This window comes from Poeciliopsis prolifica, unplaced genomic scaffold, assembly GCF_027474105.1.
Source record: "Poeciliopsis prolifica strain line A6 unplaced genomic scaffold, Auburn_PproV2 SCAFFOLD008, whole genome shotgun sequence".
Lineage (NCBI taxonomy): Eukaryota > Metazoa > Chordata > Actinopteri > Cyprinodontiformes > Poeciliidae > Poeciliopsis > Poeciliopsis prolifica.
In genome coordinates, this window is record NW_026562383.1 from 4504880 (window position 1) to 4531219 (window position 26340).

The 26340-nt window shown below is 39.8% G+C and overlaps 4 protein-coding genes across 9 annotated transcripts; 1 reads left to right on the plus strand and 3 right to left on the minus strand.

Moving 5' to 3' along the window:
* Positions 1-1234: 1234 nt before the first annotated feature.
* LOC129362312 (Golgi reassembly-stacking protein 2-like) lies at positions 1235-7136 on the minus strand. 3 transcript variants are annotated; one of them, XM_055033774.1, is made up of 10 exons: positions 6971-7136; positions 6031-6111; positions 4804-5007; positions 4634-4720; positions 4395-4525; positions 4184-4316; positions 3241-3349; positions 3029-3136; positions 2394-2630; positions 1235-2270 (listed from the first exon to the last, which is right to left on the minus strand). In XM_055033774.1, exons 1-10 carry the CDS (start codon positions 7031-7033, stop codon positions 2059-2061), a joined length of 1365 nt encoding a protein of 454 aa, XP_054889749.1. In that variant the 5' UTR covers positions 7034-7136; the 3' UTR covers positions 1235-2058. The 3 variants fall into 3 exon arrangements, with proteins under 3 accessions (XP_054889749.1, XP_054889750.1, XP_054889748.1); XM_055033775.1 differs by having other exon boundaries at positions 2394-2606; positions 3226-3349; XM_055033773.1 differs by having other exon boundaries at positions 3226-3349.
* Positions 7137-9266: 2130 nt separating this feature from the next.
* On the plus strand, positions 9267-11323 carry LOC129361981 (trypsin-like). Of its 2 annotated transcripts, none has more exons than XM_055033262.1 (6): positions 9267-9337; positions 9556-9748; positions 9829-10011; positions 10333-10394; positions 10496-10620; positions 10715-11321. In XM_055033262.1, exons 1-6 carry the CDS (start codon positions 9298-9300, stop codon positions 10862-10864), a joined length of 753 nt encoding a protein of 250 aa, XP_054889237.1. In that variant the 5' UTR covers positions 9267-9297; the 3' UTR covers positions 10865-11321. The 2 variants fall into 2 exon arrangements, with proteins under 2 accessions (XP_054889237.1, XP_054889236.1); XM_055033261.1 differs by having other exon boundaries at positions 9293-9337; positions 10496-10576; positions 10715-11323.
* Positions 11324-13376: 2053 nt separating this feature from the next.
* LOC129361693 (trypsin II-P29-like) lies at positions 13377-16072 on the minus strand. Its single transcript, XM_055032713.1, has 6 exons — positions 16010-16072; positions 14671-14939; positions 14408-14590; positions 14026-14087; positions 13797-13924; positions 13377-13716 (listed from the first exon to the last, which is right to left on the minus strand). Exons 1-6 carry the CDS (start codon positions 16070-16072, stop codon positions 13567-13569), a joined length of 855 nt encoding a protein of 284 aa, XP_054888688.1. The 3' UTR covers positions 13377-13566.
* A 3821-nt stretch (positions 16073-19893) lies between these two features.
* On the minus strand, positions 19894-21680 carry LOC129362144 (trypsin II-P29-like). Of its 3 annotated transcripts, none has more exons than XM_055033510.1 (6): positions 21597-21680; positions 21192-21384; positions 20929-21111; positions 20546-20607; positions 20317-20444; positions 19894-20235 (listed from the first exon to the last, which is right to left on the minus strand). In XM_055033510.1, the coding sequence occupies exons 1-6, from the start codon at positions 21637-21639 to the stop codon at positions 20086-20088; spliced, it is 759 nt and encodes a 252-aa protein (XP_054889485.1). In that variant the 5' UTR covers positions 21640-21680; the 3' UTR covers positions 19894-20085. The 3 variants fall into 3 exon arrangements, with proteins under 3 accessions (XP_054889485.1, XP_054889483.1, XP_054889484.1); XM_055033508.1 differs by having other exon boundaries at positions 20326-20444; positions 21597-21655; XM_055033509.1 differs by having other exon boundaries at positions 21192-21404; positions 21597-21639.
* Positions 21681-26340: the final 4660 nt, after the last annotated feature.

A 26340-nucleotide genomic window follows, 5' to 3' on the forward strand; every position in this document is an offset into this window, starting at 1 on the left:
TATCCAACCATTAGATCGACTTGCAACAGTCATCCTTCCTGAATTAGCATGTAGCGGCTGTGGACCGTTGATTGCATGGTTTGTGTTGCAAGTCCTCATATTGAGCAGGCAAGTGGAAACAGGAAGTGACCTGCTGCAGACGCTGGAGCCTGAAACTCGACCGGAAGAACCTCTGCAACCTCTGTGGCTTTTTGTGTCCTTCCTAATAATGTTAGCTGAAAACGGTGACCAACAAATGTTTTTAAATGGAGAGATAAACGCGCGTGTTCTGCCATCTATTTCCAAAATAGGCCACAAAATGTAACGATCCTTTTTTTTTTTTTGTCAGTGTGGAGGCCGATTTGTTCCCACAATATTTCCTCAAATATCAACATTCCATAAAGAAAATGTTTACATCGACTTTTTTCCTGAAGTGTTTTAATTTCCCTTTACTCTTAATCCTACTAGAAATAAATATGTGGTTCTTATAAAATGATAAATATTCCATCACATTTTTGAAAATTGTACATTTTCTCCCCCAAAAAAGAAACATGCAGTTCTAAATGAGCTTTAATCAGACACAAAGCGCTTCGCAGTACAGCCATTCCAACAGATGTTGGATAAAAGTCCAGGTTTACACTATTCGTAAGTTAATGTGACTGCAGAAAGCTACTCTGGATTCTCCTCACTGACTTTTCTTTAGTTTTATTTTTGTCTGCTTTTATACAGCTGCTAATAAAGCCCAAAAGGTGCTGCTGTTGACTGAAAACGTAGAAATTAGAGCAGAAGGACGCAGATCATCTTTAATCTTGTGAATTTTGAACAAGTGCAATTCCTTTCATGGCCATGAGGAGGCACTGTTACTTTCAGATGTTAAACATTTAATTAGAAGACATTGTATAAGGTTAGATAAAATAACTAGGACCACACACGCACACAAAATCTAGTTTTAATATTAGAGTTTGAGGAAGGAAACAAAATTGGAGGGAAAAACCAATGAATTTACCTAGAAAACAAAATTATATAAGAACCCATAAATAGTGAAATTTAAGCACTATTTAAAATCCTTAATGAATATTGGAGACTTTTTAAATGACTCGTCATTTGCTGTGTGAGAATGCACCAACACTTTTAGTTTGTCGTTTTTCTCCACCGACTCAAACATTCCTCAGCTGATGTTTGACGGCGTCGAATTTCTCACGTCGGAAAAGTTACAACATTATCGAAACAATGAGAGTGAGCACTGAGACCAAGGCACAGTTTGTAAAACTCATTTGGCTTTATTGCTTGCACCGTGCATTCTGCAGACGTTTTCTCGAAAGTTTTACAGAGACTGTACTCCAACTGTGACCGACCCGAACACGGTAACCCAGCAGCAAGAACCATGACCTTTCAGCCTGTTTGCTGACATACTGTGTAATATAGAGTTCCGCCTATATGTGGGGACATACAAAGGGATCATTTCAAAACAACACAAATAAAAGTGGTGCAAAATGATGCAGATTCATTCTGGAAAACTTCAGAATTAGTAATTCAATCCGTCTAATGGTGCAGAGTGGGGGTTTGTCAGCTACTAATAAAAAGGCTGAATAATGGAGCTGGGAAACCTGGCAAAACAAACATGTTTATAGTTGTATAGATTTTTTTCTTTTTAATACAGCAGCGCAGGAGTGAGTCGTCCCATTTCATAGTCAAAAGAAATTCTGCTCATCATCCAGCCTCATTAACATGGAATGGTTATATAAAAAAAAAAAAAAGAAGAGGGTTGGTAAGGGTAAACCAGTTAGGAAAAAACTAAAAATAACTGTATACTGCAGAAGTGTGAAGCAATCTTCTCTGTACAGTAGCTTTAACGAGCTGCAGTGCTACCAGTTCTGCTGAATGACAATCCGCCAACGCAGACACTTCGGACTGATCTAGAACTACCATCCCGTCTCTTTGCCTCAGCTCTAACTGGGGCGTCGGCCGCTGTTGCGTCTCGCTGCCTGCTCTCTCCTGGCCAAATAAATAGAAAAACCACAGAAAGACAGATGGGAGAAAGAGAGAAGAACCGGCTGCGTGAAACGTTTCGCGGTGACATTACGACGGCGGTAGTGTTGTATCCGTGGGGGCCGAGGGTTCTGTGGCGACTGCCTCTGTGGTGGCGATGGCGGCCGGGGCGGTCGCCGTGACCGTGACTGAGGCGGCGACGCTAGAGGCGGGCACGAAGGGCAGAGAGGGGTTGGGGAGCAGGGGAGGGAACTGACCCATACCTGGTAGGGACAGGGGGGGCAGCTGAGCCAGAGGGGGCACTGTCAAAGATATGTTTTAAAACAACTTCAGTTAGTTCAGATTTGTTCAGAATTAAAATAATTCAATATTTAGAAAAGGAAAAGAGATAGAAAACAGAGAGCCTGGTTTTTCTGTAATCTCACCCGTCGTTGCTGCTGCTGTTGGTATGGAGCTGGAGGTTGTCAGAGAGACGGCGCTGAGGTCTGGGAGCGGCAGGTTCAGGTTGGGGAGGTTGGGGAGAGGAGGCAGCCCTCCTGGGAGAGGAGGCAGCCCTCCTGGGAGAGGAGGCAGCCCTCCTGGGAGAGGAGGCAGCCCTCCTGGGAGAGGAGGCAGCCCTCCTGGGAGAGGCATGAGACCTGGGGACGGACACGTCACACTGGCTGGGGTTCCAGAACAAATGTGCATAAATCTTCGTCAATATTCTGCTAATATCACAAAAAGATAATTGTGGCGTAAATTACAATCACACGTGAGTGAGCTTGTTCATGTGACAAGTCATTAAAAATCATGGCAGCGACTAACGGAGAAGACTACTTCCTGTCGTTGTCGTCTTCATGGTTTTTGCCAGTAGTAACACCCGGCTGTTGATCACGTAACTTGTGTGAGGCACAAAAAAAACAACAAAAAAAACAACCCGTTTCCCCATTACTGTTTTGAGAAATACATCAATTTTGTTACGGCTGAAAAACCAACTCATCCTACTGCAGGAATTTGAAAACGGAGTTTTTTTTCCCTAAATCAGCGTTTTGGATAAGCAAATTTACTTTCAATCACCTACCTGGTAGCGTTGTGGCTGGGCTGAAAGCGGCGGCGGCAGGATTCAGTGGAGGGAGGGGAGCGAAGGAGGAGCTGGAGGTGGAGGGGAGGAGAGGCACCGTGGGCAAGCCTGGAGGAAGGGAGAAACACGGAGCATCAGGAACCAAAATGCAGAGTGGACCAAATATCCAGCTGGCTACGTGAAAACAAAGGCGATACCCGTCTGCAGCTCACTGGGCATGGCGGGCGGAGCGGAGCTGATGGACAGACCGGACAGTGCATCTTCAAGGCCGGATGAGACGACGGGCGTGGAGGAAGGAGGGGTTACAGCCGAAAGCTGGACCTGCACAGGAAATGGAGGAAAGTCAGATTTATTTGTAAGATGAGTTAGAAGAGATTGGAAAAAAAAAAAAAAAAAAAGAGGGAGGAATAAATTTCCATCAGAAATTTTGAGATCTCAGAAACTTTCTAGAAAAAGTCGAAAGCATTGCTATAAAAAACTCCCCCAGAAAAAACAGAAAAAAAGGTCCAATTCAACTAAAAGTTGAACATGTCTGATGTCCTTGTTTTTCGAGAACATTCCTGAAATTGACCTCAAAATTCTGAGTTTTTTAGGAAGAACTTTTCTCCCCTTGCCCTTTTTGGGAAACAAGCAATAAACATTTCATTTTGTCAAATGCGTTGAAATCATAACGCAAATGTTCCAGTTGTCATAAATCAAAGGCAAGAGGCTAAATTTTTAGCCTCGACTTAAAGGAAGTCTGTGTTTTGGCATCTTAGCAGTTTTCTGGATGTCTGTTTCAGATTTGTGGGGGATAGTAAAGGAAAAGATGCATCAAGAAAACAGAAAATGTCCCTCAAGTTTACAATAAAAGTCAGGCACTTGGTACTAGAGTCTGTTTCAAGATTCTCCTTGTTTAAACCCATTTGACAGTGAAGCTGTCATCAGCCTGGCAGTTAACTAAAAACAGGTGATTTTTTTTAAGCTACCGTACATTTCAGTAGTTTTCAAATCCCTTGAACATTGAACATTACCACTAACTTCTATCCATATTACTCGATATGGTTGTCTTAGAAAAAAGCTCCAGTGGGACGAATACTTTTGGAAAACTGTTGATATTCAATCAGCTGTGCGGCGATTCTTAGTTGCTGCGTGTCAGAGCTGAACCATATTCACCTCTGTGAATCCGTCTTTCAGGGGACTGACTGGCTCTGTGGAGGAGTTTGCAGGGAAGCTGATCTTCTTTCCTTCCTCAAAAGGACGGGTAGGAATCCTGTGGAGGTAACCGTAGCCGATCCCGCATCCCAGGCTGGAGAGATCGGGAAAAACAAAGACATGGTTTACTGAGATCTCAATAGGAAGTGGTGACTGTGTGTGTGTGTTGTACCTGCCCTCGCCTCCCCAGGATCCGTTGGGCGTTATGACCACCTCCCTGCAGTTGTCTGTGTCTGTGTTGTAGACGTAGAGCTTCAGGCCCTTTCCCTCGTGGCTCTCGATCAGAGAGAACAGGTCCTCTGACTAAAGCCAGCCACGGAAACACGAAGATATCAGATGAACCATATAAACAGAAGCAAAGGTGCGACTAATGACTAATGGCTACGGGAACTTTAAGAACCGACAGCCAACCTCATTCATAACAGTGTCGGCTCCGATGATGTAGTCGGTGTGCGGCCGCAGGCCGGCCAGGGCCGCTGGGGAATTGGGCTCCACTTCCTGTTTCAGACAGCAAAAACCGCATGTTGGATCACATCGGCTGGGACGATGGTACGCGCCCGGGTGTTTCCGCGGCTACCCACCAAGACGTGCCACACGTTCTCGTTGGCCCCTTCGAAGCTGCAGAAGCGGATGGACACCCCGAGCAAACCCTGGCCTCCCCACAGGTTGCTGGGAGTCACTGTGGTCTCCCGCAGCTCCAGGGTCTTTGACGAGTACACCAGCATCTTTACTGGTTTCTCCACATTGGCTTTGAGCAAGTCCTTCAAGGTGTCATTGTCTTTGTTCTGGAGGAAAATGAGACGGAGGTGAAGGAAGATGGCCAAGTGATTCAGCAAAACCCCGTGAATGGCGCTCTCTCACAGGGAGAACATCCCAAGTTTTAGAGACAAAAAGGGGTAAACTAGACAAACATTTATTGGAACCTTGGCTACAAATCTATAAATATGTTATTGCTGTGAACATAGCTAGACCGAAAGAAGTAAACGACCGAGAAAGACATTGAAAACGACTCGAGGAGACGTTCGAGCAGGCTGAACGCGGCGTGCTCCTTCTCGCCTCTTTCACCTGATCACTTTTTCGCAGAACACCTGGTTTGTTCCTACATGGCACTAACCTCGACAGAACTGCCTGCCGGGCTTCTGCAGGTGACAGTTCTCGCGAAGCTAGTGACTCGATTGATATGGAAATGAAAACGTCTGCGCGCGAGTCAGACCTTTGCTTGACAGAAACACAAGACAGAAAATACTTTTGAAGGATGCGTGGAATATCTTAGTTCTGGTTCTCTTCACAAACTGCTTTCATGTGTTTTATTACCACTGAATGTAACTGAGACCCAGGCAGTCTAATTACATCCCCTTGTTTGTATAAGTTTTATTGTGTCTTGTAAGCTCAGGTGGACTTAAACACCTGAAGGAGTGTATGACGCATATGAAAATAACTACTACTACACCTCGGCTGCAGCAGCAGAACACAAACAAAAATATTTAAAGGAGGAATTTGGTCGTAAGTATGCATTGTACAAAAAAAGGGAGGGAAAAACACGAATGAAGATCCTCAAAAGAAATCTGATCAGTTGCCTTTTGTGCCAGAAGCACATGCACACAGAAGGTTGTTTTTGAACGGCAGCTTTCTTTAAATTCACAATAACAAACCAGCTGGGGAAAAAAAAACGACTTTAATATACCGAGCTTCAAGTGACACACTGTGATAAATACAAATTAATAAACGGCACAGAGAAGTCTCCCCATTGATGAGTTTATCGTGGCTGAAGATTTGTTCTGCAGGAGGCGATGAGTTACGCTTCTTACCAATCTGTTGTTGTTGATGGAGACGATGAAGTCAAAGAACGGCTCCAGTCCTGCCCGATGCCCCGGCGAGTTCTCCTGGACCTGCGGCGGACATGAGGGACAAACTCAGCGTCTGGATCAACGGGACCCAAAGTGGGTCCCAAAGTGGGTCCTGGAGGGCCGGCATCCTGCACGTTTTAGTTCTCTCCCTGGTTTAACCCATTCATGGCTGAGAAGGCCCGAGAAGAACATTGACATGCTGAGAAGGTTGTTACTACTACCAGCCAGAGAACTAAAGCATGCAGGATGCCGACCCTCCAGGACTCACTTTGGGCACCCCTGGTCTGGACACACACAACACACCCACTTTTTAAAATATATACATACATCCTTTAGTTTTGTCAGATCAAAACTCACAAAAACAAGTCTGTCAAGTGGGACTTTTGTTGAGAGGGCAAGCTCTTGTGTCGTTCTTGTGAATGTTTATGAAGTCTGAGACAAGTTTATTGGCTTCCCTTCTGGTTGGGCTAATCAAGAGTGTTCACAACTCGGTTTTAACGAGCCAAATCTTGGTGCGCGGCTTTGACCGTCCAGTCATGCTTCGCAGTTCGCGAAAGACCGAAAGTCCACGGAGCTAAAAAGGCAACGTCCGATAATGGATGCAGCCTTCAAGGCAGCTGTCACTCCTCTCCCGAGCTTTAGCCTGTCTCCAGCCCTGCTGATGCCCAGCTTCCGGCTGGAATACCGACTTAAGATTACCTGGAGACATCCGCATGAGCGCTCCAGACGACTTCAGACACTAGAAAACACACTGCAGTTCCCGAACACGACGTTGTGTTTTCCATACGGAGGCCGCAGAGACGGACCCCGGCCTCTCATCAATACTCCAAGCCTGGAACTCTCTCCCCTCTACCCGGATGCTAAGCTAGCAGCTAGTAGGCTACAGGTGATTCAAACTCACCCGGAGGACGTGGTAACCCTCTGAGCCTCCACCTGGTATCTCCACGCTCTGAGATGCTCCCATGCTTTGTGTTTTAGGGGCTTTACGGGGCTCTTCAAACGGACAGTTCCCTGGCGGCGGCGGCAAGAAACCTAAACACTTCCACACACCGGGTACACGTCGCCAAATCACTAGCCTTTCAATGCGCAGGCGCCGTTACGTGGCAGGAAATAACGCCCTTTTCTGAAAAAATTTATGTACGGAGTGCTAAAAGTGTGAAATAAATCAGTATTTAAAGTTTCATAGTGAAAAATAAAATCGGAAATAAAATTTTAAAAATTTAAAAGTGCTCTGTGAGTCTGAGGTCATTTTATTTAATACGTTAATTTTACGATGTCAATAAAAAAAAAGCACATCAAATGTTCAATTGTTTTTTTTATGTTTATTTATTTTATAGCTCCTCAATGAACGTGAACTAAACAATTCTGTATGTTTTAATTTATTTACAAAACACATAAGTATTTTTGCTGTCAAGATGATTCTAAAGTTTTGCTTTAGATGAGGCGTAACTTGGGCCAAAATGGTCACCTCAAAGTACTCATATAAATATATTCATAAAATACTTTTTTTTTTAAGTGTTCAATGATGAACCAAGCAAGTAATGTTTTAAATGAAGAAATAAACTTGGCTGTTGTTGTTGGAAAAGGAGGTGTGAATTTGTCTGTATCCAGAACTTAGCCTTACCAATTATGGACTTTTAAAGCTAACTTCCACACCTCTTCCATTATGAGCACGACCAGGTGTTGGGCAAATGTTGGTTGAGACATAATTTCTCTCACACTAATGATACCACTAGACTTGTTTTGATACCTCTCCGTGGATGGAGAGTGAATTACACTTGGTTCAGTAAAGCAGATGTGTACTGGAATTATTTATTTACTGAATTTTGCTCCAAGCTAGGTTGTGCAATAGAAAAGTATGTTTTGGCTTACTTGCATCTTCTGTACATAATATATTAAAGTAGACAACGTGTGAGCAAAGCTTGTATTTTGATTTTGCAAAATACAGTAAATATAATATAATGTACTTATAATGTACTTAAAGATTGGATAAAAGCTTTTGAGACAGAGTTGGTAAAGCATTTTCAAGTGTTCAACTGTATTTTAAATATTGCAAGATAAACATAAAAACATTAATTTAAAAATATATGTTGAAATTTAATTTCTTACACTGATTTCACATTGCAAAATAGGCAATAGGAGAGTCAGGGAACTGTGCAGCAAAAGATACTTAGCTGTATTTGAAAACACTGTAATGTTGACAAAAGAACAATTGGTCAAAAACAACTTGACATCACCTGCCACGGCGCCAAATTTAGCTGTGCAATCAATTGTCTCAAAAATTGCGATAAACGATAATATTGTTTGAAGACCATTTTAAACTGATGCACTTCTAATGACATGATAGTGCAAGCAAATCCTGCCAAAAGTAAATACGGTTTATTTTCAAAAGAATGCGTAATGCTGGAACTGGAAAACAAAAATAAATAAAACAACCAAAAACAAAACATAAAATGAACTCTCTCAGACTCCTTTAACAAAAAATACACTTGAATAAAAACAAAACACAACATAAAACCAAAGTGGAAATAAAAACTACACTCAGATAACACGCAGATAATGAAGTCTGTATACTTTGTTGCCCTTCAATAATTAACAGATTTAGATGGAGAAGATGGGATTATCTGACTACCTGAGGGAATGGTTCACTCCTCCTTTACAGTAAGGAATTGAGGAAGTGAAGGGTCAGTGGAGAGCACCAGAGTTGAGCCTTTTCACATCCAGTGTCATTAATAGAAAGAGAAAAAGGTAGAAAGAAACAATAAAGCTGATAAATTAAAATGAGGTAGATTATTTTCATTTATCTTGCAACTAATTGATTTATTGTTTATCACAACAGGCTAACTTTTGACTCAGTTTCAATCTTGCTTGAGAAATAGGAACATCAGTAAAATATTCAACAATACTGAGATGGCAACTTCTAGATGGCGCCATTGAGCTTTGAATGTCATCTTTGAGAACAGCTGCACCTAATATTTGGGTGCAGAAGGGGGAAATTTGATTTTTAGTGAAATAATCTGTCAATGGAACAAGAACTTTTTAAAGTTGTTGGGGAAAGATGTTACATTTCCTCTGTATGCTGATGACGGCGCAGAGCAGTGTCTATCCTGTGATTGGACAGATCGGTGTCCCTTCTATGATTGGTGACTTCCTGTCCAGCAGGAAGTTGTGAACAGAGCTTAAAAGCTGCTGCAGGACTGCAGATATTCACAGGAAGCTGGACCAGCAATGGCTCTGCAGAAGATTCTGCTGCTGCTGCTGTGGCGAGGTGAGTCAGACACACTGGACACACTGGACACACTTTCACTGGACCCAAGAAGGCTGCTGCTCACTGTCTCTCAAACCTCCCTTTGATAATGTTTCAGACTGAAACTTCTTTGTATATAAATTGTGCTATGTTTTAACCTTGAGCTGTTTATCCTTTTTCTGTTCCAACAGCCATGTTGGAACAGATTTCTGACAAAAGTCCTCATTTTTCTTCTTCAGGGGTTTCAGTGAACTCAGTTGCTTTTCTGCAGAAGAGAATCATTGGAGGTCATGACTGTGATGACAAGGAGCGTCTTTATTATGTTCGACTGGCGATCGTCAAAGGACCGGAAAGGAAAGTCTGTGGTGCATCTCTGATCCACTCTGAGTGGATCTTGACTGCAGCTCACTGCTGGAAGTCGGAGGCAGGATGGTAGGAACAAGATTTTAACACAGTTTAATCTGGAGATGATCAGGTTTTCTGGGTTCATTATAATCTAAAGTTTTTTGCAGGCATCACACAGCAATGTTAAAAGTTCATCCACGGACTGCTAAGCAGGATAATCAGTTAATTGAACACCCTCCTGTGACCTATACTACTGGCAATGACCATGACATCATGTTGCTGAAGCTTCAGAGACCAGTAACAGATGTCCCTCCTGTTCAGCTACCAAATTGCAACAATCGTCTTAAAAAGTAAGTTTTTCTCTGATAAATAACATCACTTCAGGTTTTGTGTCTCCATTTCTCCAGTCCTGCTGCCTCTGCTTCAAGCACACCTGAGTCAGGTAAACAGGCCACCAGCAGAACCAGAACCTGTTTAGCTCAGGTGTGTTGGACCAGAGACCCATGTAAAGGACACAGGACACCATTAATGAGGACAGGAGGTGGACACTCCTGTGTCTGTGGATGAAGGCCTTCATGGATTTATTTTCTGTTCTTTCAATGTGCTTATTAACAATTAATTTTCTACATTGTTATCTTGTATCTTTACATTTTATCCTTATTGTGTTTTAGAGGCGATACAGTTCAACTGGCAGGAGAGGGAGGAATGATAACCGGCCCCAATAATGAGCGATGTGAGAGAAATATTGACGTTATGAGGATAAAATCTTTGTTTCTTTCTCTACATGGAAGGTTGAGTGAATAACATGTTTATGATTCACATGTTTCTCTACAGTAACCTCAGCTCCTATTTCATCACAACTTCAGTGTGTCGACATGAAAGTAGTTGCTGTTTCCCGCGTCAAGAATGGAAGTGGTAGTGTATTTCAAACTAAAACACAGAACAAGGATGCATGTTGTGTAAGGTTGTTTGTTAAATGTCTCTCTGCAGTGATTGGTAGACTTTTTTGTTGCACAACATAAATAAATATATTGATGTAAATTTTTTCATCAGGGCGACTCTGGTTCAGGAGTGATCTTCAACGACATGATTTATGGTGTCATCATTGGAGGTGGAATAACCTATGCATTTCAGCATACGGTTGTTATCATGGATGTGTGTGAATACCTGGATTGGATAAAACAAACAACTGGGCTTAAATAAAACAAACTGTCATAAAATTTTGCTCTACAGGTTTGTAGAATTAGGATGAAGAGATCTTTCTGTACAGAGTTTGTTCTACTTGTGCATGCGTGGGCTCTCTCCGGGTACTCCGGCTTCCTCCCACAGTCCAAAAAAACATAACTGTTAAGTTAATTGGTCTTTCCCAAATTCTCCCTAGGTGAGAGAGTGTGTGCATGGTTGTTTGTCCTGTTTGTTTCTATGTTGCCCTGCGACAGTCTGGTATACCCCACCTCTCGCCCGGAACGCAGCTGGAGATAGGAACCAGCAACTCCTGACCCCAATAAGGACAAGGGTGAACAGATAATGGAAGGAGAAATAGTTTTTAATTTTTCTCACCTGACCTTGACCTCCTTGATAGAGCTTTATCTTTCTCAGAAATCAAAAATAAATCAATAATTGAATGAAAGAGAAACATTTCCTGGCTGATTATTTTTACTTTCATGGTTAAGTTTGTTCAGTTGATATTTTCCCTGAACTGGGTCTAAAAGTTTTAAGTCACACAAACAGGAACATCACAAGTAATATATTTATTCAGTTTATGTCTTCATTTTACAGCAGGAATGAACAAGCAGCATCTAAACTCTGCAGCTCTGGCGATACTATTGATGATTGTACACAAAAATAATGAGATAGAAGTCACATAATAAAACAATTAATAAAAAATCAAATCCGAGTAACTTAAAAAATAATAATTAAAAACCACATTTCAATAAAGACACAAACACATCAAAAAGTTCAGTAATTACAATCTATATAAAAGTCAAAATTTGGAAAGAAAGATAAGCTTTAAGAAAATATTCAAAAACAGGTAACCTTTACAATCTGAAAAGGTTAGAGCCATTCAAAACATGGCTGCACCAGAGGACAAACATGCTCTTCAGAGGTTCACGGTATCATTGCAATACCTTTTTAAATGTATACCCAAACTTTTCAGACTTGAGTGCTCCTTTAAATGTTATGACTTCTGCAGCATATCTGCCTCTTTTATCTGCGGGTGAGCAGATACAAGAGATATAGAAAAGAGAGAGTCCTTTTGTCTATAACAGCGTGTTCCTTCTGAATTTTTTTGTAACATTTCTTGTCTATAAAATCACAAGATTCATAGTTTCTTTTACAGAGGACATTTTAGTTCCATTTGACTCATTTGTATTTCAACAATGTAGCATCAGGGCTTTTTTTCTATTTTAATATTTATGATTGTGCTTAACTTAGTCTTTGTTAGCGCCTTAGCTCCACTTTACACCAATCTAACCTTTAGCCACATAAAACAAATGTTTGCTTTTGATTAGCAGATGAATATATGAACACATCTCTACATAGTCAAATCACAGCTTGTAAATATATTTATAAATGGTTTTAGTTTGCCTTCTGCAATGTCGTTATTGTCAACAAGTTATTATTTGGCGGTTAATCAGGACAAAATACGTTGTTTTGTGGGCTTTTTTTGTCCCTATACTTTCAAATATTTTTGTTTAACAACAGTCTTTATTACTAAACCTTGCTAAACAGATGTTAGTGGCACTATGTGTAATAGCAGTGCAATATTGATGTACATGAATCACATCCTATCATTTCCGGTGCGCAGTGGCCTGCGCAGTTCGGTGGACACATTTTGGCTGCGCTGCATTCAATAAAGTCTGTCACGCAACGTAATAATGGACAAGAAAGAGTTGCAGTGATCTGTATTTGTCTTTAATTTAATTCTATTAAAAACCTGTTTCCCCTATCTGTTACTGTTTTATTCTTACCAACGCCTCTATTTAAAATATTAACAGGTAGGATGTTCTAGTAAAAGGATTAGTGCATACATCTACAGCTTTTCATTTTAAATGGGTAGAATATTCATACAAAGGAAGTAATCTTCTAGCTTCATCATATAAATTGTTCCATTGCTAAGATAAGCATAGCTCCTAAGCTTCCACTTCAGTCCCGTAACTCAAATAATGTTATCCAATGTATTTAACATTAAAATAACCCGTTTTCTGTTTGTAAACATGACGGTAGTAGTTTTGACAGATAGACATAGCTATCTGTCTCTTACTATGGTAGGAAAGTCTGACGAGGAAGCACTGACAGTCACAACACCGGCACCCTCTTTTGGGGGGAAAACCAACCTGACCTTCGCTTTGAGCTGATCATCCAAGCTGGCGGCGATTCTCAGCACGCACGTCTTCAACCGGTGTTTGAGCACCAAACGTTTGGGCCAATGAAACTTTGCAACTTCTGCTTTTTCTCTGTACGAGTCTCGAGATTGAATTAGTTTTACCCATTTTTGAATATTTTCTTAAAACTTCTCTTTCATTTAAGATTTTGACTTTTAAATTGTTGATCTTTTTATTTTGTTTGTATTTTCACTGAAAATTGATTTTTTAAATTTATTTTTAAGTCAGTATAATTTCATTGTTGGTTAATTGTTGCATTATGTGTCTTCTGTTTCACTATCAACTGAACAAACTGAACCATGAATGTCAAAATAATCAGCCAGGAAATGTTTCTTTCATTCATTTATTTTTAATTTCTGAGAAAGACAATGCTCCATTAGGGAGGTCAAGATCAGGTGAGAGAAAACAAAACTATCAATTCATCTTAATTTTAGAAACCCGTTGAGTAAACTGATCAAGACACAGCTATAAAATTGTATCTGAGAGGAAATTTGATAAGATTTTATTTCATATTTTGTTTTATTTAAGCCCAGTTGTTTGTTTGATCCAATCGAGGTATTCACACACATCCATGACACCAACTGGATTCAGACATGCCTGTTGTACATCACCAACAGAAATGACACCATAAATCATGTTGTTGAAGATCACTCCTGAACCTGAGTCGCCCTGTAGAAAAATGTACATCAATATATGTATTTATGTTGTGCAACAGAAAAGTCTTTTAATAATTCAAAAAACAAACTTACAAAACATATATCCTTGTTGGGTGCTTCAGTTCCAAATATATGCCCCGACAACTGTACGGATGGGGGCATCCCTGCAGCAACTTTCATGTCGACACACTTAAGTTGTGATGAAATAGGAGTTGGGGTTACTGAAGAGAAACATGTGAATCATAAACATGTTATTCACTCAACCTTCCCTGTAGAAAAAGAAACAAAGATTTTATCCTCATAACGTCAATATTTCTCTCACATCGCTCATTATTGGGGCCGGTTCTCTTTCCTCCCTCTCCTGCCAGTTGAACTGTATCGCCTCTAAAACACAATAAGGATAAAATGTAAAGATACAAGATAACAATGTAGAAAATTAATTGCTAATAAGCACATTGAAAGAACAGAAAATAAATCCATGAAGGACTTCATCCACAGACACAGAAGTTTCCACCTCCTGTCCTCATTAATGGTGTCCTGTGTCCTTTACATGGGTCTCTGGTCCAACACACCTGAGCTAAACAGGTTCTGGTTCTGCTGGTGGCCTATTTACCTGACTCAGGTGTGCTTGAAGCAGAGGCAGCAGGACTGGAGAAATGGAGACACAAAACCTGAAGTGATGTTATTGATCAGAGAAAACTTACTTTTTAAGACGATTGTTGCAATTTGGTAGCTGAACAGGAGGGACATCTGTCACTGGTCTCTGAAGCTTCAGCAACATGATGTCATGGTCATTGCCAGTAGTATAGGTCACAGGAGGGTGTTCAATTAACTGATTATCCTGCTTAGCAGTCCGTGGATGAACTTTTGACATTGCTGTGTGATACCTGCAAAAAAATTTTGATTATAATGAACCCAGAAAACCTCATCATCTCCAGATTAAACTGTGTTAAGATCTTGTTCCTACCATCCTGCCTCCGACTTCCAGCAGTGAGCTGCAGTCAAGATCCCCTCAGAGTGCATCAGAGATCCACCACAGAAGTCCATGACCGGTCCTCTGAGCATCACAAGTCGAACATGATAAAGACGCTCCTTGTCATCACAGTCATGACCTCCAATGATTCTCTTCTGCAGAGAAGCAACTGAGTTCACTGAAACCCCTGAAGAAGAAAAATGAGGACTTTTCTCAGAAATTAGGTACAAACATGGCTGCTGGAACAGAAAAAGAATAAACAGCTAAAGCTTAAAAAGCATCACAATTAATATGCAAAGAGGTTTCAGTCTGAAACATTATCCAAGGGAGTTTTGATAGACACAGTGAGCAGCAGCCTTCCTGGAACCAGTGAAAGTGTGTCCAGTGTGTCTGACTCACCCAGCCCCAGCAGCAGCAGCAAAACCTTCTGCAGAGCCATTGCTGGTCCAGCTTCCTGTGAATGTCTGCAGTCCTGCAGCAGCTTTTAAGCTCTGTTCACAACTTCCTGCTGGACAGAAAGCCACCGATGACAGGAGGGACACCGATTTGTCCAATCACAGAATAGACACTGCTCTGTGCTGTCATCAGCATACAGAGGAAATGTAACATCTCATCTTTCTCAAGTGAACTGAGAGACTTGAACTTGAAACTGGACTTTTCATGAATAGGTTTGTGGAGGTGGTGAGTCAGACGCTTGGACACCAAGGATAAGGTGAAAAAATGAAGTTTAATGGTGATGACAGTCAAAAAAACAAAACCACTGTAGGTCTACGGCCAGGCAGCATGGTTGAGCAGAGGCCAGGGCTCAACTCTGGTCCAACTGGTCAAACGGGTGGACAGGTAAGACAGACTCATGCGAAATATGACAAGGACCCGATGAGGAACAAAGGACACAGGAGGTATTAAATACATGGAGGGTAATTATGAAGACAAGACATACCTGAGTAATTAAGAGGAACACAGGACAACAAGGGGACTCAGGGACACAGAAAACTCAAAATTAACACAGAAAAACACGGAACATGAAAGGACCAACAATAATTGGTAAATGTTCTGCAGTGCACAAACTTGCAGTAAATTTTTCTCAAGGGAAATCTTGATTAAATAAAATTAATTAAATGAAGAAATAGTGACTCGTCCTTGTTTTCAGGTTTTTTGGGGGTTTTTTTCTTTCAAAAAAAACTGTTTGGTTTCCAATCTACAATAATTCACATCTGCTTTAGCTCCCAAAAGTAGAATCATTTTGTTTATTTTTGAGCTATGAAAACGATGCTCCATCCAAATGAAAACCTCCTTCATGCAGGAGGTTTTCTTTAGCCTCCATTTTAGTCACCTTGTGAGCCTCCATGCTGGCCTTCATCTTTGTGTCCATGCTAAGCTCTGTGCAAGTCTCCATGCTGGTTTGGTGATGATCTGGTGAGCAACAGTCGGTAACACTGTATTTCACGGGTTGTGAATAAGACTGTCATGACACCGTCATAAACATGACATAACACCTGTCATGTACATGAGTAAGTCTGTCATGAGTATTTATTTAACAACATAAAGCTACATCATTGTTGAAGTTTAATCAGTAATACTTTTGTAGCAAATTTGTGTCAGATCCTTATTTCTTGGTTAATGTCAAGTTGTCATAAAAGACATTTTGAATAATGTCAACTTGGTATTAAAAGTGTCATGATGTACCAAATTACACTTTATGACAACAGTCAGGAAGACTTAATTATGTTCATGAGAGGTTTTATGTCATGTTTGCGATGGTGTTATGACAGTCTTATTCACAATCCGTCAAATAAAGTGTTGCCCAACAATTTGGGATTTGACTAATTCAAGATGTGATTACGTATTCATTTGCTAATCGGAACCCCCCCAAAAAACATCTGTTTTATGTGGCTAAAGCTTAATTTGGTGTAAAGTGGAGCTAATGTGCTAAAAAGATCAAGTTAAGCACAAAGAGAAATACAAAAAATAGGAACAAGCCCTCATGCTCCATTGTCAAAAACAAAAAGACTAATGGAACTCAAATAAAAGAAACTATGAATCTTGTGATCTTATCGGCAACAAATGTAGCAAAACATTCATAAGGAACACGATGTTATGGACAAAAGGACTCTTTGTCGTTTCTCTATCTGTTTTATCTGCTCACGCTGATGTAACCATAACATTTAAGACTAAAAACATGGCTGAAACCAATGAGTAAAAAGTTGGCAAGTTCAATATGATTCTCAAAGCCTATCAGACATGATCTTGACATTTGCCAAGATGGACCTTCCGTACGTCGGTCCATCTTGGCAAATGTCCATCTTGCCAATTTAAAGGAAAAGAGGAAAGTAAAGTAGCACTTATAGAGGAAAAAGTTGTAAAGAGTAAAACCTGTCTGTACAGCTAAATGAGCATGTAAGATAATATGTAAGACCAGTTAATCTGCAGAACCTCTCTGAACTAATTCCTTGTCGTCTTCTGCCCTGTTCTCCCAGCCTTGGCTCTGGGCTGTCAAGATCATCCCAGATCATCCGATTATTCCCATGTTGGAGATTTTAGTGTAGCAGTAACAATACATGAAGTTATCTTAAAATAAAACCATCTCAAAATTGTGTTTTTGAGATGGTTTTATTTGTTGTTAGCAAAGCGGTGGAAATGGGCTTCCATAGGTTTGCGTCCACATTGAACACAGAGACAAAGCAAACATGGCTTTGTTTTTCATTTTTCTTCTCCCCTCCTTCCCCTGTCCATCCCTCTCTCGACCATCTTTTCCTTATTTTCGTAATGTCCCCTACCTCTCAACATACGTCCATCCATCCTTCCTTCTTTCCTTCCTTCCTACTTTCCATCCATACCTCCATCCTACTTTCCTTCCTTCTTCCATTCCTACCTGCCTGCCTACCTACCTACCTACCAACCTATCTTCTGTACGTCAGTCTGTCCATCCATCCATTCGTCCGACCATCCGTCCTTCCTTCCTTATTTCCTAACTTCCTTTCTTCATTCCTATCTTCCTTCCTTCCGTCCATCCATCCAACCATCCTTCCTTCTTTCCTTCCACCCGTACAACCGTTCTTCCTTCCTTCCGTCTTTCCATCTTTCCTTACTGCTTGCCTTTATTCCTACCTTCCTTTCTTCTGTCCGTCCGTGCGTCCGTCCAACCATCCATCCATCCTTTCTCCTTCTGTCCATTCGTCCGTCCTTCTGTCTTTCCTTACTTCCTAAAAGTGTGACATGAGTTTTAAGTCACACAAACAGGAACATCAGAAGTAATTTATTTATTCAGTTTATGTCTTTATTTTACAGCAGAAATGAACAAGCAGCATCTAAACTCTGCAGCTATGGCGATACTATTGATGATTGTACACAAAAATAATGAGATAGAAGTCACATAATAAAACAATTAATTAAAAAATCAAATCCGAGTAACTTAAAAAATAATAATTAAAAACCACATTTCAATAAAGACACAAACAAAACAAAATGTTCAGTAATTACAATCTATATAAAAGTCAAAATTTGGAAAGAAAGATAAGCTTTAAGAAAATATTTAAAAACAGGTACCCTTTACAATCTGAAAAGGTTAGAGCCATTCAAAACATGGCTGCACCAGAGGACAAACATGCTCTTCAGAGGTTCACTGTATCATTGCAATACCTTTTAAATGTATACCCAAACTTTTCAGACTTGAGTGCTCCTTTAAATGTTATGACTTCTGCAGCATATATCTGCCTGTTTTATCTGCGGGTGAGCAGATACAAGAGATATAGAAAAGAGAGAGTCCTTTTGTCTATAACAGCATGTTCCTTCTGAATTTTTTTGTAACATTTGTTGTCTATAAAATCACAAGATTCATAGTTTCTTTTACAGAGGACATTTTAGTTCCATTTGACTCATTTGTATTTCAACAATGTAGCATCAGGGCTTTTTTTCTATTTTAATATTTATGATTGTGCTTAACTTAGTCTTTGTTAGCGCCTTAGCTCCACTTTACACCAATCTAACCTTTAGCCACATAAAACAGATGTTTGCTTTTGATTAGCAGATAATATGTGAACACATCTCTACATAGTCAAATCACAGCTTGTAAATATATTTAAATGGTTTTAGTTTGCCTTCTGCAATGTCGTTATTGTCAACAAGTTATTATTTGGTGGTTAATCAGGACAAAATACGTTGTTTTGTGGGCTTTTTTTGTCCCCGTACTTTCAAATATTTTTGTTTAACAACACTCTTTATTACTAAACCTTGCTAAACAGATGTTAGTGACAGAAAGTGTAATTTTTATGTACATGAATCACATCCTATCATTTCCGGTGCGCAGTGGCCTGCGCAGTTCGGTGGACACATTGTGGCTGCGCTGCATTCAATAAAGTCTGTCACGCAACGTAATAATGGACAAGTAAGAGTTGTGGTGATCTGTATTTGTCTTTAATTTAATTCCATTAAAAACCTGTTTCCCCTTTCTGTTACTGTTTTATTCTTACCAACGCCTCTGTATTTAAAATATTATTAACAGGTAGGATGTTCTAGTAAAAGGATTAGTGCATACATCTACAGCTTTTGATTGTAAATGGGTAGAATATTATACAAAGGAAGTAATCTTCTAGCTTCATCATATAAATTGTTCCAATGCTAAGCTAAGCATAGCTCCTAAGTTTCCACTTCAGTCCCGTAACTCACATAATGTTATCCAATGTATTTAACATTAAAATAACCCGTTTTCTGTTTGTAAACATGACGGTAGTAGTTTTGACAGATAGACATAGCTATCTGTCTGTTACTATGGTAGGAAAGTCTGACGAGGAAGCACTGACAGTCACAACACCGGCACCCTCTTTTGGGGGGAAAACCAACCTGACCTTCGCTTTGAGCTGATCATCCAAGCTGGCGGCGATTCTCAGCACGCACGTCTTCAGCCGGTGTTTGAGCGCCAAGACGTTTGGGCCAATGAAACTTTCCAACTTCTGCTTTTTCTCTGTACGAGTCTATCGAGATTGAATTAGTTTTACCCGTTTTTGAATATTTTCTTAAAACTTCTCTTTCATTTAAGATTTTGACTTTTAAATTGGTGATCTTTTTATTTTGTTTGTATTTTCACTCAAAATAGATTTTTTAAATTTATTTTTAAGTCAGTATAATTTCATTGTTGGTTAATTGTTGCATTATGTGTCTTCTGTTTCACTATCAACTGAACAAACTGAACCATGAATGTGAAAAAAATCAGCAAGGAAATGTTTCTTTCATTCATTTATTTTTAATTTCTGAGAAAGACAATGCTCCATTAGCTAGGTCAAGATCAGGTGAGAAAAAACAAAACTATCAATTCATCTTAATTTTAGAAACCCGTTGAGTAAACTGATCAAGACACAGCTATAAAATTGTATCTGAGAGGAAATTTGATAAGATTTTATTTCATATTTTGTTTTATTTAAGCCCAGTGGTTTGTTTGATCCAATCCAGGTATTCACACACATCCATGACACCAACTGGATACTGACATGTCTGTTTCTCATCTACAATAGAAATGACACCATAAATCATGTTGTTGAAGATTACTCCTGAACCAGAGTCGCCCTGTAGAAAAATGTACATCAATATATGTTTTTATGTTGTGCAACAGAAATGTCTTTTAAAAATTCAAAAAAACAAACTTACAAAACATACATCCTTGTTGGGTGCTTCAGTACCAAATATATGCCCCGACAACTGTACGGATTGGGGCATCCCTGCAGCAACTTTCATATCGACACACTTAAGTTGTGATGAAATAGCAGATGAGGTTACTGAAGAGAAACATGTGAATCATAAACATGTTATTCACTCAGCCTTCTCTGTAGAGAAAGAAACAAAGATTTTATCCTCATAACGTCAATATTTCTCTCACATCGCTCATTATTGGGGCCGGTTCTCTTTCCTCCCTCTCCTGCCAGTTGAACTGTATCGCCTCTAAAACACAATAAGGATAAAATGTAAAGATACAAGATAACAATGTAGAAAATTAATTGCTAATAAGCACATTGAAAGAACAGAAAATAAATCCATGAAGGACTTCATCCACAGACACAGGAGTTTCCACCTCCTGTCCTCATTAATGGTGTCCTGTGTCCTTTACATGGGTCTCTGGTCCAACACACCTGAGCTAAACAGGTTCTGGTTCTGCTGGTGGCCTGTTTACCTGACTCAGGTGTGCTTGAAGCAGAGGCAGCAGGACTGGAGAAATGGAGACACAAAACCTGAAGTGATGTTATTGATCAGAGACAAACTTGCATTTTAAGACGATTGTTGCAATTTGGTAGCTGAACAGGAGGGACATCTGTTACTGGTCTCTGAAGCTTCAGCAATATGATGTCATGGTCATTGCCAGTAGTATAGGTCACAGGAGGGTGTTCAATTAACTGATTATCCTGCTTAGCAGTCCGTGGATGAACTTTTAACATTGCAGTATTATACCTGCAAAAAACTTTAGATTACAATGAACCCAGAAAACCTGATCATCTCCAGATTAAACTGTGTTAAAATCTTGTTCCCACCATCCTGCCTCCGACTTCCAGCAGTGAGCTGCAGTCAAGATCCACTCAGAGTGGATCAGAGATCCACCACAGAATTCCATTTCCGGTCCTTTGACCATCACAAGTCGAACATGATAAAGACGCTCCTTGTCATCACAGTCATGACCTCCAATGATTCTCTTCTGCAGAGAAGCAACTGAGTTCACTGAAACCCCTGAAGAAGAAAAATGAGGACTTTTCTCATAAATTATGTACAAACATGGCTGCTGGAACAGAAAAAGGATAAACAGCTAAAGATTGAAAAGCCTCACAATTCATATGCAAAGAAGTTTCAGTCTGAAACATTATCAAAGGGAGGTTTGAGAGACACAGAAATCAGTAGCCTTCCTGGAACCAGTGAAAGTGTGTCCAGTGTGTCTGACTCACCCAGCAGCAGCAGCAGCAGCAGCAAAACCTTCTGCAGAGCCATTGCTGGTCCAGCTTCCTGTGAATGTCTGCAGTCCTGCACCAGCTTTTAAGCTCTGTTCACAACTTCCTACTGGACAGGAAGCCACCGATAACAGGAGGGACACCGATTTGTCCAATCACAGAATAGACACTGCTCTGTGCTGTCATCAGCATAAAGAGGAACTTTAACATCTCATCTTTCTCAAGTGAACTGAGAGACTTGAACTTGAAACTGGACTTTTCATGAATAGGTTTGTGGAGGTGGTGAGTCAGACGCTTGGACACCCAGGATAAGGTGAGAAAATAAGTCTAATAGTGATGACAGTCAAAAAAACAAAACCACTGTAGGTCTACGGCCAGGCAGCATGGTTGAGCAGAGGCCAGGGCTCAACTCTGGTCCCACTGGTCAAATGGGTGGACAGGTCGACAGGTAAAAGACTCATGCGAAATATGACAAGGACCCGATGAGGAACAAAGGACACAGGAGGTATTAAATACATGCAGGGTAATTATGAAGACAAGACATACCTGAGTAATTAAGAGGAACACAGGACAACAAGGGGACTCAGGGACACAGAAAACTCTAAATTAACACAGAAAAACACGGAACATGACAGGACCAACAATAATTGGTAAATGTTCTGCAGTCCACAAACTTGCAGTAAATTTTTCTCAAGGGAAAACTTGATTAAATAAAATTAATTAAATGAAGAAATAGCAACTCGTCCTTGTTTTCAGGTTTTTTGGGGTTTTTTTCTTTCACAAAAGCTGTTTGGTTTCCAATCTACAATAATTCACATCTGCTTTTGCTTCCAAAAGTAGAATCATTTTGTTTATTTTTGAGCTATGAAAACGATGCTCCATCCAAATGAAAACCTCCTTCATGCAGGTTTTCTTTAGCCTCCATTTTAGTCACCTTGTGAGCCTCCATGCTGGCCTTCATCTTTGTGTCCATGCTAAGCTCTGTGCAAGTCTCCATGCTGGTTTGGTGACGATCTGGTGAGCAACAGTCGGTAACACTGTATTTGACGGGTTGTGAATAAGACTGTCATGACACCGTCATAAACATGACATAACACCTGTCATGTACACGAGTAAGTCTGTCATGAGTATTTATTTAACAACATGAAGCTACATCATTGTTAAAGTTTAATCAGTAATACTTTTGTAGCAAATTTATGTCAGATCCTTATTTCTTGGTTAATGTCAAGTTGTCATAAAAGACATTTTGAATAATGTCAACTGGGTATTAAAAGTGTCATGATGTACCAAATTACACTTTATGACAACAGTCAGGAAGACTTAATTATGTTCATGAGAGGTTTTATGTCATGTTTGCGATGGTGTTATGACAGTCTTATTCACAATCCGTCAAATAAAGTGTTGCCCAACAATTTGGGATTTGACTAATTCAAGATGTGATTACGTATTCATTTGCTAATCGGAACCCCCCCAAAAAACATCTGTTTTATGTGGCTAAAGGTTAACTTGGTGTAAAGTGGAGCTAATGTGCTAAAAAGATCAAGTTAAGCACAAAGAGAAATACAAAAAATAGAAACACGCCCTGATGCTCCATTGTCAAAAACAAAAAGACTAATGGAACTCAAATAAAAGAAACTATGAATCTTGTGATCTTATAGGCAACAAAATGTTGCAAAAAATTCATAAAGAACACGATGTTATGGACAAAAGGACTCTTTGTCGTTTCTCTATCTGTTTTATCTGCTCACACTGATGTAACCATAACATTTAAGGCTAAAAACATGGCTGAAACCAATGAGTAAAAAGTTGGCAAGTTCAATATGATTCTCAAAGCCTATCAGACATGAGCTTGACATTTGCCAAGATGGACCTTCCGTACGTCGGTCCATCTTGGCAAATGTCCATCTTGCCAATTTAAAGGAAAAGAGGAAAGTAAAGTAGCACTTATAGAGGAAAAAGTTGTAAAGAGTAAAACCTGTCTGTACAGCTAAATGAGCATGTAAGATAATATGTAAGACCAGTTAATCTGCAGAACCTCTCTGAACTAATTCCTTGTTGTTCTGCCCTGTTCTCCCAGCCTTGGCTCTGGGCTGTCAAGATCATCCCAGATCATCCGATTATTCCCATGTTGGAGATTTTAGTGTAGCAGTAACAATACATGAAGTTACCTTAAAATAAAACCATCTCAAAATTGTGTTTTTGAGATGGTTTTATTTGTTGTTAGCAAAGCGGTGGAAATGGGCTTCCATAGGTTTGTGTCCACATTGAACAGAGACAAAGCAAACATGGCTTTGTTTTTCATTTTTCTTCTCCCCTCCTTCCCCTGTCCATCCCTCTCTCGACCATCTTTTTCTTATTTTCGTAATGTCCCCTACCTCTCAACATAGGTCCATCCATCCTTCCTTCTTTCTTTCCTTCCTTCCTTCCTACTTTCCATCCATACCTCCATCCTACTTTCCTTCCTTCTTCCATTCCTACCTGCCTACCTACCTACCTACCAACCTATCTTCTGTACGTCAGTCTGTCCATCCATCCATTCGTCCGACCATCCGTCCTTCCTTCCTTATTTCCTAACTTCCTTTCTTCATTCCTATCTTCCTTCTTTCCGTCTTTCCATCTTTCCTTACTGCTTGCCATTATTCCTACCTTCCTTTCTTCTGTCCGTCCGTCCAACCATCAATCCATCCTTTCTCCTTCTGTCCATTCGTCCGTCCTTCTGTCTTTCCTTACTTCCTGCCTTTATTCCTACCTTCCTTCCTTCCATCCATCCATCCATCCATCCATCCATCCATCCATCCATCCATCCATCCATCCATCCATCCATCCATCCATCCATCCATCCATCCATCCATCCATCCATCCATCCATCCATCCATCCATCCATCCATCCATCCATCCATCCATCCATCTTTCTCAGAAATTAAAAATAAATCAATAATTGAATGAAAGACAAACATTTCTTTTCTGATTATTTTTACTTTCATGGTTCAGTTTGTTCAGTTTTATTTTCCCTGAACTGGGTCTAAAAGTGTGACATGAGTTTTAAGTCACATAAACAGGAACATCAGAACTAATTTAATTATTCAGTTTATGTCTTAATTTTACAGCAGAAATGAACAAGCAGCATCTAAACTCTGCAGATCTGGCGATACTATTGATGATTGTACACAAAAATAATGTGATAGAAGTCACATAATAAAACAATTAATAAAAAAATCAAATCCGAGTAACTTAAAAAATAATAATTAAAAACCACATTTCAATGAAGACACAAACAAAACAAAATGTTCAGTAATTACAATCTATATAAAAGTCAAAATTTGGAAAGAAAGATAAGCTTTAAGAAAATATTTTAAAATATTTAAAAACCTTTACAATCTGAAAAGGTTAGAGCCATACAAAACATGGCTGCACCAGAGGACAAACATGCTCTTCAGAGGTTCACTGTATCATTGCAATACCTTTTTAAATGTATACCCAAACTTTTCAGACTTGAGTGCTCCTTTAAATGTTATGACTTCTGCAGCACATATCTGCCTGTTTTATCTGCGGGTGAGCAGATACAAGAGATATAGAAAAGAGAGAGTCCTTTTGTCTATAACAGCGTGTTCCTTCTGAATTTTTTGTAACATTTCTTGTCTATAAAATCACAAGATTCATAGTTTCTTTTACAGAGGACATTTTAGTTCCATTTGTCTCATTTGTTTTTAACAATGTAGCATCAGGGCTTTTTTTCTATTTTAATATTTATGTTTGTGCTTAACTTAGTCTTTGTTAGCGCCTTAGCTCCACTTTACACCAATCTAACCTTTAGCCACATAAAACAGATGTTTGCTTTTGATTAGCAGATGAATATATGAACACATCTCTACATAGTCAAATCACAGCATGTAAATATATTTATAAATGGTTTTAGTTTGCCTTCTGCAATGTTGTTATTGTCAACAAGTTATTATTTGGCGGTTAATCAGGACAAAATACGTTGTTTTGTGGGCTTTTTTTGTCCCTATACTTTCAAATATTTTTGTTTAACAACACTCTTTATTACTAAACCTTGCTAAACAGATGTTAGTGACAGAAAGTGTAATTTTGATGTACATGAATCACATCCTATCATTTCCGGTGCCCAGTGGCCTGCGCAGTTCGGTGGACACATTGTGGCTGCGTTGCATTCAATAAAGTCTGTCACGCAACGTAATAATGGACAAGAAAGAGTTGCGGTGATCTGTATTTGTCTTTAATTTAAGTCTATTAAAAACCTGTTTCCCCTGTCTGTTACTGTTTTATTCTTACCAACGCCTCTGTATTTAAAATATTATTAACAGGTAGGATGTTCTAGTAAAAGGATTAGTGCATACATCTACAGCTTTTGATTTTAAATGGGTAGAATATTCATACAAAGGAAGTAATCTTCTAGCTTCATCATATAAATTGTTCCAATGCTAAGCTAAGCATAGCTCCGAAGTTTTCACTTCAGTCCCGTAACTCAAATAATGTCATCTAATGTATTTAATACATACATCTAATAACCCGTTTTCTGTTTGTAAACATGACGGTAGTAGTTTTGACAGATAGACATAGCTATCTGTCTCTTACTATGGTAGGAAAGTCTGACGAGGAAGCACTGACAGTCACAACACCGGCACCCTCTTTTGGGGGGAAAACCAACCTGACCTTCGCTTTGAGCTGATCATCCAAGCTGGCGGCGATTCTCAGCACGCACGTCTTCAGCCGGTGTTTG

Excerpts from the sequence above, each read along its gene's own strand:
- LOC129362312 (XM_055033773.1), bottom strand. The coding sequence starts at position 7,033 with ATGGGAGCATCTCAGAGCGTGGAGATACCAGGTGGAGGCTCAGAGGGT. Across the intron at positions 3,350-4,183 it reads TGAAAGACGGATTCACAGAG|GTCCAGCTTTCGGCTGTAAC; the intron begins GTGAATATGGTT and ends TTTCCTGTGCAG. Across the intron at positions 2,271-2,393 it reads AACAGCAGCAGCAACGACGG|TGCCCCCTCTGGCTCAGCTG; the intron begins GTGAGATTACAG and ends TATCTTTGACAG.
- LOC129361981 (XM_055033262.1), top strand. The coding sequence starts at position 9,298 with ATGGCTCTGCAGAAGATTCTGCTGCTGCTGCTGTGGCGAG. Across the intron at positions 9,749-9,828 it reads TGGAAGTCGGAGGCAGGATG|GCATCACACAGCAATGTTAA; the intron begins GTAGGAACAAGA and ends AGTTTTTTGCAG. Across the intron at positions 10,395-10,495 it reads CGGCCCCAATAATGAGCGAT|TAACCTCAGCTCCTATTTCA; the intron begins GTGAGAGAAATA and ends GTTTCTCTACAG.
- LOC129361693 (XM_055032713.1), bottom strand. The coding sequence starts at position 16,072 with ATGGAGACTTGCACAGAGCTTAGCATGGACACAAAGATGAAGGCCAGC. Across the intron at positions 14,940-16,009 it reads CCAGCATGGAGGCTCACAAG|CTGTTTATTCTTTTTCTGTT; the intron begins GTGACTAAAATG and ends TTTAAGCTTTAG. Across the intron at positions 13,925-14,025 it reads CGGCCCCAATAATGAGCGAT|TAACCCCAACTCCTATTTCA; the intron begins GTGAGAGAAATA and ends GTTTCTCTTCAG.
- LOC129362144 (XM_055033510.1), bottom strand. The coding sequence starts at position 21,639 with ATGGCTCTGCAGAAGGTTTTGCTGCTGCTGCTGCTGCTGCTGG. Across the intron at positions 21,385-21,596 it reads GCTGCTGCTGCTGCTGCTGG|GGGTTTCAGTGAACTCAGTT; the intron begins GTGAGTCAGACA and ends TTTCTTCTTCAG. Across the intron at positions 20,236-20,316 it reads CCAACAAGGATGTATGTTTT|GGCGACTCTGGTTCAGGAGT; the intron begins GTAAGTTTGTTT and ends ATTTTTCTACAG.